This window comes from Herpailurus yagouaroundi, unplaced genomic scaffold (assembly GCF_014898765.1).
Source record: "Herpailurus yagouaroundi ecotype Mexico unplaced genomic scaffold, PumYag 191, whole genome shotgun sequence".
Classification (NCBI taxonomy): Eukaryota; Metazoa; Chordata; class Mammalia; order Carnivora; family Felidae; genus Herpailurus; species Herpailurus yagouaroundi.
This window is the reverse complement of record NW_024412422.1, coordinates 10,451,476-10,463,991: the sequence shown is the minus strand read 5'-3', so window position 1 is coordinate 10,463,991 and position 12,516 is coordinate 10,451,476. Positions and strand designations below refer to the sequence as shown.

The 12,516-nt window shown below is 48.2% G+C and overlaps 1 protein-coding gene across 2 annotated transcripts in view; it reads left to right on the top strand.

Annotated features, from left to right (window-relative positions):
* PTPN11 (protein tyrosine phosphatase non-receptor type 11) overlaps positions 1 to 12,516 on the top strand; it is an 81,565-nt gene that overhangs the window by 58,153 nt on the left and 10,896 nt on the right. Inside the window, exons 10-13 of one of the 2 annotated variants that reach the window (XM_040443838.1) lie at positions 576 to 707; positions 4,740 to 4,894; positions 6,322 to 6,389; positions 6,890 to 7,041. In XM_040443838.1, the coding sequence (XP_040299772.1) occupies positions 576 to 707; positions 4,740 to 4,894; positions 6,322 to 6,389; positions 6,890 to 7,041 (507 nt within the window). Of the gene's footprint in view, positions 1 to 575; positions 708 to 4,727; positions 4,895 to 6,321; positions 6,390 to 6,889; positions 7,042 to 12,516 lie in introns of both variants that reach the window. The other variant, XM_040443837.1, reaches the window with a different exon arrangement.

The following is a 12,516-nucleotide window of genomic DNA, read 5'->3' as shown; positions in this document are numbered from 1 at the left end:
TGTAGTAGGTATCAGATGGATCTGGATATAGAAAAAGCAGCTGGTTCAAAACCGCATCGCTGCCTTTCGGTGCTGGAGCTGTTCACACTTGGGTTAGATAAGGCACGGAGTCCTCCTACGTGGGTACGGAAGCGAATCAGACAGTGTGGCTCTTTGGGCAGCCCATCCATTTCTAGAGTGATTGCTTGGCTCCCCTGTGGAGTGACAGGCAGATCCCTGGAATCCAGAATTTAGCGGTGGCTAGGCAGAACCCTCAAACTGGCTAGGCCCTCACTCTGCGTCTTTGGTTCCTTAGAGGTAAATAAACAATCCTTGACCCTCTTTTCACATGCATCTTAGATCAGACGACTCTGCCAAGGCTGACTTCTCTTCCCCCTTTCTCCCCGGCTTTCCAAGCACCTGCTTTTTCTTATTCGAACTTGTTTTTCCGTTTCTTTGAAACTCTAACAGATGCCAGACAGGGCATTTTCTTTAGCTTGGTTATTAAGCAGGACTCGAACATTTTATTTTCCGCTGGTTTGGGCTTTTCACTTCAGAGTTCACAGAGATTAACTCTTTTTTCTGATCCCTTCCAGAGTAAATGTGTCAAATACTGGCCTGACGAGTGTGCTCTAAAAGAATATGGGGTCATGCGTGTTAGGAACGTCAAAGAAAGCGCCGCTCATGACTATACGTTAAGAGAACTTAAACTTTCGAAGGTTGGACAAGTAAGTATATTGTCGTATTTTAGAGACTTTGGTAGCTGGTTATGGTGTGCACCAATCCAGGGTCATGGGGTTACCCACGTTTGCATGTATCCATGCTCTCGTTCGCTCACTGGTCGGGTGCTTTCTGTGTACCAGATGCATACTGGTACAGTGGCAACAAGACGGCTGCAGTTCCTGCCCTCAGGGCCTAAGGAGACGGAAGGTTAAAAAATAAACAACCAACTAAGCTTTCCGATTGTGCTCAGTCTACAAGGGCTCCAGGACATTTCGGTAGAAGTGACTGGGTACCAGAGATGGAGTAATCAGGGAGATTGCTGTATCAGAGTAACCTCTCTGAGGCTGTGTCACTTGAGCTGAAGGTGGGGGAGCCAGGCACCTAGAGCGTCTGGAGAGGAGTATTCCAGGTGTGGGAGCAGCAAGTGTAAAGCCCCTGAGGCCTGTTCAGTGATCAGATTCCAGGGCATCAGATCTTAACCGCACGCACGTGGTTTAAGTTTGTTGCTGAAGTGACTAACTTTACAAAACGGTGTTGGATTTGGATTCATTTTCATTTCATGATGAGAGGGGACTTACTTTCTCAAGGCCTTTTGGGGACACAGAGGCGAATGAAGCCTTTGTCCTCAAGGAATTAAAATCGCGTAGCCGTGAGAAGCCACAGGAACAGATAGCCGCGCTGCAGAGCGGACGCGGGCTGTAACAAATCCGAAGTGCGTGGAATTGCAGAGGCTGAGCGTCCTTCCAGCCGGGGCGTCAGGGAGGCTGTCTCAGAAGAGGCGGGGCTTTTCTGAGTGAGGTTTCCACCAGAAAAGACGATGGAGAGAGGGCTCCCAGAGGGAGGTGTCCCCGTGAGCCCTGGCACTGCAGTGCAGATGGAAGGGGAACGGGATTCATGGGGAGTGAAGGCAAGTGAGGGATGGAGGGGATAGACTGGAGAGAGGCCGGGACCAAGTTGGGAAGTCTTAACCCTCATGTTAAGAAGTGCGAACTCCATGCGGTGGTTAGCCCGGAGCCCATGACGGTGATCGCGCCAAGCGAACGCACACACAGAGCCGCGTGCCAGGAAGGTGTCTGACAGCCTCGGGTGGGGAGGCCAGGCCGGGTGGCCCGAGTGGCCAGCACGCCTGTTAGGAGGCCGCTGCGGTGGTCCGGGTCTGACGGCCTCCCCTCTAGGTCAGATCCCAGGGACTCTGGCAGTTGGTCTTTCTTGTTTTGCTTCTTATTCCCGCCTTTGGAAATGAATAGCATGTAATATGCCAGGACAAACGTGGGAGAGGACTGACGGACATGACGGATGCCTTGAGGTGGCGCCTGCGGGACGTGGGGCACAGTTGGGCAGTTGGAGGAGGAGGAGGAGGAGGAAGAACCAAACGCAGCGGGCGGTGGTGCTGTGACGAGGCCAGAAACGCTGGCAGAAGGTGTGCAGGATGGCAGGGCTTGAATCGTCCAGGTGAAAGGTGGCACGGTGGACAGCAGGGGACCTCCTGGAGGTAACTGAGTAGAAGGGGTTTGGCGACAGCGTGGACAAGGGTCGAGGCCGGCGCTAAGGATGACCGCCAGTTTTCTAGCGAGAGCGTGGGGTTGGTGGCCGTGGATTTGAGGGGGGAGGGAGGGTCAGCAGCCTTCTGGACACACAAATTGTGAGATGCCTTTGAGACGTCAAAGCGAAGATGGCAGGGAGGCAGGAACGGAGGTTGGGCGAGGAGAGAGGTGGGACCCAGAGCATCGTGGTGGGTGGAGGGTTCGTCCTTCTGTGACAGCAGGACGGGAAGAGGAGAAGGTGGCCACAGATGCGGGTAGAGGGGCTGAAATGGATTTTCTCTGTGTTCTCTATGAGGCCAGGCCATCAGCTGGGAATCAGAGACGAGCTATGTGGGAAGGTGGAAAAAGTATTGACTGGTAATGTAGTAATAGCAGAGATGAGGGGAATCCAGCACGATTTCGGGCAGTGCTGAGCGCCCTGTTGAGGTGGCGAACGTGAGCACTTAGTGACACCAATCCCTGTTCCTTCGGTACAAAACGGAGAAGGTGGGTGGTTGGTTTTGCCCAGGCTTGGGGCTTTCCCCGGGGATGGAGTGGATGGAGTGAGGGTGGAGGGAGGGGAGGGATGCAGTGGAGGGGATTGTCAGCATAGTATGTGGCGCCCAAGCCCAACGAGGGGGCAGGGGGAGGCGGGTGGAGAGCAGACGAGGAGTTCCACGAGGTGGTCAGGGGACCAAAGCGAACTGGAAGCCCGGCCAGTTGCTGGAACTTCTGATGTCAGTGGGGGTGTGGTTCTGCTGCTGGTGGGGTGGGGGGAGGTTTACTCCGCTGCAGAGATGGAGAGAGAAGCTGGAAAAGCACAGCAGAAGCAACAGAAATGAAAGAGATTTAGGGGACGCTAGCCAGAGATTCCACGTAGGTGTGTTCAGTTTTAGAGCTAACCGCCCATCTTTCTGTTATCAGGCGTTTCTGAGTAGCAGGTGGATTTTTCTTCAGTTTTAGTAATAAACCATCCATATTCTTGTTAACAGAGATTTTTGAACAACAGGTACAGGAAAGTTTGGCATTTGGATTTGTATTTTATACCCGTGGATTCAGGTGCTGACACGGGACAGACTATTTCTCCAGAATTGCTGGTCATGTGTTACCTGCTTTTTATATAACACGTTACATTTTTTCTTTAAAGTGCTATGACACGATCTCATTTAAACTCCTAACTGCCTGGCGGAGATCTCTTGGGACAGAGGTTACCAAGGAGGAGAAGCATGGATGTGCAGGGCAGCTGGGTCTCATTCCCTGACTGTTCTGTGACCCATGTGGCCCCTGAGCCTTAGCAACTGGTAACATTAAGAAAAATTTTTATCATGGCATCGGTAAATTAAATGCACGTACTTCAAGAAAAGCTCTTAGTTCTGGTTCCTATTCCTTGGATGTCTTGAAAGTCACTGGTGGTGGACCCTGGCTTAGTTACTCTCTCTTTTCAAAATCTCCTTTAAAATGTCAGTAGCTTGGGTTGCCTTCAGATCTGTAGTGCGAACATGCAGCAGTGAACAGAGCTGCTACAATGGCCTCATCTGGGTAGATCCGGAACGCGGTACTTTTGGTCTTCTGTACTCTTTTTTTTTTTTTTTTTTTTTAATGTTTATTTGTTTTGAGAGAGGGGGAGAGGAAGAGCGAGAATCTCAAGCAGGCTCTGGTGCAGAGCCCGATGTGGGGCTTGGGCTCCCGAATCGTAAGATCATGACCTGAGCTGAAATCAAGAGTCGGACGCTTAACCAACCGAGCCCCCCAGGCAGCCGGTCGTCTGTAGTCTTGACCTTTATTAACGGCCCCTCCCCTTAGACGAGCATCAGTGGCTGAGTCTTTTGCTGCTGCCAAGTAGTGGCTGTGTGTTTATCGGTCTTGTTCAATCCTCACGGTAGTTATTGGGAGAGAGCTTATTATTCCCATTTGCAAGTGAAGAAATTGATGCTTAGAGATGTCTGGAGACCACAGTGATAATGAATGCTGGGATTTGGGCCTAAAACCCAGCCTTCTGATTGCAAAGCCTGTCTTTTTACCTACTTTGCACTACACAGAAACTTAAAATACCGTGATACTATAATAAAAGTGGATGTTTTGGGGGAGGGAAGGAGGGCTGGGTATAAAAAGAGAAAGAGGCAAATGTGTCTTGAGGGGATAGCTGTTTTCTCATCTGCTGGGAAGAGAGCCCCAGGACCCAGGGGCCTCAGTTGCCTCTGGAGTTGAGCTACGCGTGGATGAGGAGGGAAGGAGGCATTGCCTGCCGCTGAGGATTCAGAGAGGTGATGCAGGTTGTAGCTTCCTGAGGAACGCGTTGCTATACTGGACATTTTGGTTTATGTCAGAAGCAGAGACTTGCCTCCAGGGCTGCTCAGCCAGATCCAAAAGGAGGAATGATCTGGGAAACTTGCAAAGATGACCTTTAAATGGAGCAGTTGGCTCACATCGGCTCTGGGAAAGATCAGGACGGGGCGATTCCTCAACCCCTTGATTTATTTAATTCTTTTCTGGTTTTTCTTGGCTCTACTCCAGGGGAATACAGAGAGAACCGTGTGGCAATACCACTTTCGGACCTGGCCGGACCACGGAGTGCCCAGTGACCCCGGGGGCGTGCTGGACTTCCTGGAGGAGGTCCACCATAAGCAAGAGAGCATTATGGACGCGGGGCCTGTGGTAGTTCACTGCAGGTGACTGGCCCCTGCCACCTCTCCAGGCTGCAGCCTGGCCTGTCTCTTAATGCCCAGGGCTTGTTTTTACCTACCCACCCCCAGCTCTTTACCTGTGAGAAAAATTTAATCTCTGTTCGAGGCATGCATAAACTGCATGGAGGGACACTTTGCCCCGAGAGTGAATTTCTCCTAGGTCCTGTGGGACTGCCAGGTATTGGTGGTAGCAGGGCAGAGGGGGGAGCATCATCCTTATCCTCAGGGAGCCCTTATGTAGTCTCGTAATGTTTGCTTGTTTTTCCATTTTATTTATTTCTGTTTATTAAAAATATTTTTTAATGTTTATTTTGAGAGAGAGAGAGAGAGAGAGTATGCACAGGGGAGAGGGAGAGAGAGAGAGAGAGAGAGAGAGAGAGAGAGAGAGAGAGAATCCCAAGCAGGCTCTGTGCTGACAGCCATGTCATGGGGCTCGAACCCACAAACCATGAGATCATGACCTGAGCCGAAATCAAGAATCGGATGCCCAACCGACTGAGCCAGCCAGGTGCCCCCAGTTTCCTTTTTTAATATAGTGACTTAGGATTCATCACTTTAATGTATTCTCTTCTGCCACAGAAATAAGGTGCATGTTTTCCCGATAATATACTTGTTTACTTTCAAGGTTTTGGACCACTCCCCACACAGGCCTCCGAAGGCCACGCCCATGGCCTCTCACCACAGTTTACAGCCTCTAGTGCCCACATCTGGGCTTCATGGTTTTGCTGGGGCAAGTTTAGTTTCCCAGATCTCATCCATGTGTTGGACAAGTAGCTGCATGTGAAACTTAATTCCCTTTTTAAAAAGCTGTTGGGGCGCCTGGGCGGCTCAGTCGGTTAAGCGTCCAACTTCGGCTCAGGTCATGATCTCATGGTTTGTGAGTTCGAGCCAAGCGTCGGGCTGTCTGTTGACAGCTCAGAGCCTGGAGCCTGCTTCAGATTCTGTGTCTCTGTCTCTCTTTTTGCCCCCTTCCCTGCTCACGCTCTGTCTCTCTCTCTTTCTCTGAAAAACAAGGAAACAGTAAAAAATTAAAACACAAAAAGCTACTGTTTTTTGAGCACTTGCTGTGTGCCGGCCTCTGTGCTGTGTGTTTTCCATACATTACTAATGTTTGATGCACATTACAAGCCTGTAAGGCATATACTATCATCCCCATTTCACAGATGAGGAAACTGAGGGTCCAGAGTGTATGGGACTTGCCTCAGGCACGTTGTACAGGAGAAGCCGGGCTCCAAGTATAGGTTGGACTAATTCCCAAGCCCTCTTAGCTAATCTATTCTCAAATACAAATAGACAATCTTATAAATACTCCCAAGAGCAGACATCATTTCTGTTAATATTACTAGCTTGATTTTGAGTCTGAAACCCCCATGAATGACTCCATTGTCATTGCTTTGTCCTTCTACCCACAGTGCTGGAATTGGCCGGACAGGGACGTTCATTGTGATTGATATCCTTATTGACATCATCAGAGAGAAAGGTAGGTCATCTGGAGGGCAAGAAGCTATAGTTCCTGTTTTTAGTTTTAGTTTATGGAAGGAAAATGCTGGTGAAAATAGCCTAGGGGGGAATCCGAATGTTAAAACATTTTCACAAAATCTAGGCTGAGGACTTTGACTTCCAGTGTGTTTGCGAGGGAACAAACATGATTCTGTTTGACTCTCGACATAAAACGGAGCCTTGGAGCTGTGGGTCCTAGTGCTGTGGTCTTTTGCTGAATATGCAGCGGTGGTCTTTGCCCACGCCCCTCGTCCTGGCGGATGTTGTGGGGGTGGTGCCGTTTGGAAAGTGGGGGGTTCCTGACCTCCAACACCTTCTCAGCTAATCTTCTGGGATCATTTGTATCGCCCAGAAGGCCAGTGTAGCCCTCGGAACACGTCCAGTGGGAACATTTGCTTTATCTCTGCGTCTGCCAAAAGTTGTGCGTCTTCATCCGGGCCCTGCAGTTTGTCCCGGTGCTTCATGGTGTTTGCTTTGCAGGTGTCGACTGCGACATCGATGTTCCCAAGACCATTCAGATGGTGCGGTCTCAGAGGTCAGGGATGGTCCAGACGGAAGCTCAGTACCGCTTCATCTACATGGCCGTTCAGCATTACATTGAAACACTACAGCGCAGGATTGAAGAAGAGCAGGTATGCGACCCAGAGGGCCTGGCGGGCAGATTTCCGTCTTCTTCCTCTGGGCAGCTCTCCTATGCTCTCCTTTGGAGCGGGGTGGGCCCCTGAGAGTCAACTGTCACTGTTTGGGAATGGGAACCTTGTTCCCGGCCAGGAAGGGCCTCTCTCAAACCATTCCCTACTTCACAACTCTGACTTCTCAGGACAGGGTACCGTGGGGATGGGCGCCCTGCCATCGTCCTGGCCTGGCTGACTGGGCAGCGGCCACGTGGAAAGGTTAGGACTTTCCTAGGCAAATCCCAGGATTTTCACATGGCGGGTTTGGAACCGAAGGCCTCGAAGTCTCCAGCCTGTTCCAGTTTTGATCCGGGCCGTCTTTACCCTGATCCCATCTTTTAAACGAAATGCTTCACTCTGAACCATCAATTTGGTTGAGTTGGAAACAGTGAGGTTTCAATTTTAATAAGCCATGCAGAATGAAGAAGAATGTGGAACTGGAGCCTCTCCATGCGAAGCTATTCATAACAGACACAAAGCTGAGTTAATTAGAAATCCGCTAAGAGGAGGGAAATGAGACTGCTCTTTTGGGGATCTGTGCTTCTCCCCTCCCCTCACCAGCCCCACTGCTCCGCTGCAGACAGGCCTGCTTTACCCTGTTCATTGCCTTCCAGAGCGCTCGGCTTTGCAAAATGGCACCTGCCAGCGAATCGAAAGACTTGTAGCCGCGTTATCAGAGCCTGGTTAGCCAAGTAAGATACCTCTTAGTTAGCCTAGGACGTTCTCAGTTCACGTGAAGACACTGGATTGTTTCACTGTACAAAAAAACATCTTCAGAAACAGTGTAGGTATTGAAATGCAAGGTCAAATAATCAACAGGTAACTGGTTTCGACCTTTAGTGTGTTAAATCTGACTTGGTGTTATGAAAAATGTAGATGGTTACTATAGGCTATTTTCTCTTTGTCTTCCAGTTATCCTTAATCTGGGCCAGGAATAGTTAAAGCATAAAGTTGCTCACAGAGAAGAATCTCGTACTAAATACAAAGAGAATGTAGCACAGTTGGTACAAATTGGAGAATAGTCAGGAATGTCTTGAAGCATATAATGTAATCTTGTGTGGAAAAGCTGGGGAAGGAGCTCTCTTTATTTCATTCAGAAGGTTTGGTATTTATCCTTGTTCTGGAGACTTCAGGCACTTCCTCTCCCAGCCTCTATAGCACTTCAGATCTTCTCCTTACCACATCCAGTCTCTCTGACCCTGAATCTCGAGTTGCAATTTGGATTTAGGAGCCTCTTTAAAAATACTTTTATTGCTGCCCTTTTTTGGGGGGTCAGGAGGCAGTAGACAAAAATGTTCCGTAATAATTGAAGTATTATAGACTCTAGAAACCGAATGTCCCTGATGATCCCACCCCAAGAGTGCTTGCATGCATGCATTCATTCAGCCTGTATTTTTTGGGACTGACAGGTGCCAGCACTGTCCTCAGCACGTTAACTGCTATTTGGTCTAAGAGGCTTCAGAGTCTAAAAAATGTGTTGACTTAGATTATTCATTATTACTTATTTTTTTACTTTTAATTTTGTATGTGTATTTATTTTGAGAGACAGTGCACGTGCAAGTGGGGGAGGGGCAGGGAGAGTGGAGAGAGAGAATCCTAAGCAGCCTCCAGGCTCCGCACTGTCAGCACAGAGCCTGCCTCTGGGCTCAGTCTCACGAATGAGATCATGACCTGAGCCGAAATCAAGAGTCGGCCGCTTAACTGACTGAGCCACTTTAGGTGTCTTAGAGTATTCATTTTTAGAGATTTTTTTAAAAGTTTTTAAAAAAATATTTATTGTTTTTTGAGAGAGAGAGAGAGAGAGAGAGAGAGAGAGCGAGCGCGCAAGGTGGGGAGGGGCAGAGAAAGAGGGAGACAGACTCTGAAGCAGGTTCCGGGCTCCGAGCTGTCAGGCTGATAAATTTTTTAGAATTTATTTTTTAGAGAGTGAGAGTGGGGGAGGGACAGATAGAGAGGGGGCCAGAGGATCCAAAGAAGGCTCTGCACTGAGAGCAGTGAGCTCGATATGGGGCTTGAACTTACGAACTGTGAGATCGCGACCTGAGCCAAAGTTGAACTCTTAACCAACTGAGCCACGTGGGTGCCCCCAGATGATTCATTAAAAAAATTTTAATGTTCATTTTTGAGACAGATACAGAGCATGAGCGGGGAAGGGGCAGAGAGTGAGGAGACACAGAATCCTAAGCAGGTTCAAACTCATGAACTGCGAGATCTCGACCCGAGCTGAAGTCGGCCACCTAGCCGACTGAGCCACCTAGGCGCCCCTAAAAATGAGATCCTATAACATGTGGTTTTGTGCATTGTACTGTTTGATTCTGTGCTCGAACTTACTACCTGATTTCGTGGTAAAGTAAGAAGTACCTTCATCTAGTAGAAAGCTTAAGTGGTAGACTTAAACAGTAAAGCCATCTGAGTTTTAAATTGAGCAGAAGGATGAAACTCATTCGGGATCATTGATTATTCTTTTAAATGCCATCATTTTCAAAATTCTGAAGAGTTAAGGACCTTTGGGAATGAAGGAATTTGCTGACAAGGGTAAATGAAGAAAGACAGTAGGTCAGGGACCGGCGGGCTGGGGAAGGAAGCAGGAAGTAGCGACAGCATTAGGAGGAGGAGAAGCAAAAAACAGGTGGTCGTCCAGGGGAAGGTGCGAGTGAGGCACGTTTTCAGATTGGCTCCTGTGTCCCTTTCACGTGTCCCTATCCTTTTGTGTTTGAGCACTTGCTCACTTTATGGCCTGCAAGATGCTCCGGGCTCATCTTCTGTTTCCCCTCTCCTAGCCTTTGAATTGGCCATTTTTCTATGGAGCCCCAGTTCTGTTTATTACTTAAACAGGTATTTAAAATTGAAGGTTTGGGGGGGGCACCTGGCTGGCTCAGTCGGTAGAGCATGCGACTCTCGATCTCAAGGGTTGTGAGTTAGAGCTTATTTGAAAATAAAATTTTGGCTCAGTCAGTTGGGCTCAGTCGGTTGGGCGTCCGACTTCAGCCCAGGTCATGATCTCACAGTTCGTGGGTTTGAGCCCCACATCGGGCTCTGTGCTGACAGCTCAGAGCCTGGAGCCTGCTTCGGATTCTGTGTCTCCCTCACTCTCTGCCCCTCCCCTGCTCACACTCTGTCTCTCAAAAATAATAAATGTTAAACAAAAAAGAGAATTTATTTAAAAATAAAATTTTTAATAAAAACAAAAATAAAATGAAGGTTTGGGTGTTGGGTATGCTTGTTGCTACTGGGTATTACTGCTTCTGGGCCCTCTCAGTGGACAGTGCTAGGAAATAACGTCTGTATACTAATGCACATATGCATAAATACCAATAATCGTCACTGTATCTATGTGTGTGTGTGTGTGTGTGTGTGTATATATATATATATATATATATATATATATATATATATAAGCTAAACCTCAGTGCATGTTGATGTCTCTGGCTCTCATTCAGTACCCCAAGGCTCAGACTAGCCTTCCCCTTCCTAATTTGTAACTTCTCTAACTGGGGGAAACCTGGTTCCCATGATCTACAATTTATTTGCTCATTTGCTCACCCCTAGTATACATGCGAAATAGTTTCAGAGCTGCTTGCCTGTACCCCCATGAGAATCAAATTTACCATGTGGGCAACTCTTGTTTGAAGGAAATAATTCCACATCCCGCATCGAGCATCCTTTAACTGCACCGTAGAGACTCTGGGTGGCGTTCTCTGAGTGCATCGTACTACAGGACAGAAGATACCTTTAAGAGTTCTGTAATCAGGGGCGCCTGGGCGGTTTAGTCAGTTAAGCGTCCGACTCTTGATTTCATCTCACGGTCACGAGATTGAGCCCCACCTCTGGCTCTGCGCGGGGCGTGGATCCTGCTTGGGACTCTCTCTCCTTCTGTCTCTGTCCCTCACCTGCTCATACGCTCTCTCTCTCAAAAAATAAATAAATAAGCATTAAAAAAAAAAAGAATTCTGCCATCACCAATGGGCCAGGATAGAAATGCAGCAGTGCTAGATTTTGGTTGTCGCCAGCAAAACTGAAGCTGGCCGGTGCTGGCAGTTAGCATCCGGCGCCTTCTCTTTCATTAAATGTTTCGTTGGGTATTACTCCTTTAAGAAATATTTGGGTGCCTTTTGTGTTCCAGACACTGATTAGATGCTGAGGATATAACAGAACAAGATAGACGTGGCTGTTGCCTCAATAAAACTCCAGTTTCACCAGATGGAAAGTTTGAGTTACCATGACGCCCTTGTCTACATTTGTCCTGTCTTTTTTATTCATTTTCCTGGACTTGTGCTTTTCACACATCTTCCTCAAGCTCCTTGGTGCAATCAAGAGGCCTTCTCACCTTCGTTCATTCATTCCTGCATCCATTAAAATAGGCTGTGCCGCATGCCGGGCTCTGTGCTGGACATTGGGGCTATGAGTGGTCATGTTCCTGAAATGGAAAGAAAGCTGTGTGGTTGGAGTAGAGGGAGTTGGGTGGGGGCCGGGGGTGTCATGGGTGGGATTGGGAACGTAAGCAGAGATCTGATTTTGAGAGCTTGGGGCTTGCAGGGCATATTAAAGATTTTAGACTTCATCCCGAGGGGAATGGGACGTCACCGAGGATTTTGAAGCAGGGGAGTGACATAAAAAGGTCCTCGTTTTGAAAATAGGGCCCTGGCTTGAGAGTGAGGAGTGGGTGTGGGCTGTGGGCTCTGGGCTCAAGCAGTTTCAGGGGGGACCAGTGTAGGTGAGAGCTGATGACGGTTTGGACAGGACAGTGGGGGCTAATGGTCAGCACAAAGAGAAGCAGAACCGGTAAGATTTTGTGATGAGATGTGGGCAGGAGTCAAGGTGTTTGTAATCCTGACATTTGAGCTCAGAACATTCTGCACAAGTATCTTGTTGCTCTGTAACTTAGACAAGAGCATTTTCATTTGACCCTTTCTTCCTACTCCTGGCTTTTGGGCTTTTTTTGGGTAAATTGATATATGCTTTATTTCATAGTCTTAATTTTTTTTCTTAATTAAAAAAATATTTTTTAATGTTTATTTTTGAGAGAGAGCAAGTGGGGGAGGGGCAGAGAGAGAGAGAGAGGGAGACAGAGGATCCAAAGTGGGCTCCGAGCTGATAGCACAGAGCCTGATGTGGGGCCCAAACTCACTAACCGTGAGATTATGACCTGAGCTGACATCGGATGCTTAACCGACTGAGCCACTCAGGTGCCCCTTTAATTTTCTTTTCTTTGTTTTTTTTTTTTATGCCCACTGTGGGGCTCAAACTCACGACCCTGATACCAAGAGCTAGCCAGGAGCCCGGGGCTTTTTTGTAACTTAAAGTTAAAGAATTCACTGGATTTACTTCATATGGCAAGATATTTAATGCCAGATGATTTTAGAGACTTGTGGTTGAACCCTCCTCTCAACCTTGACTGTGTGTCAGCTGGCTATAAGATTTATTATAAATATT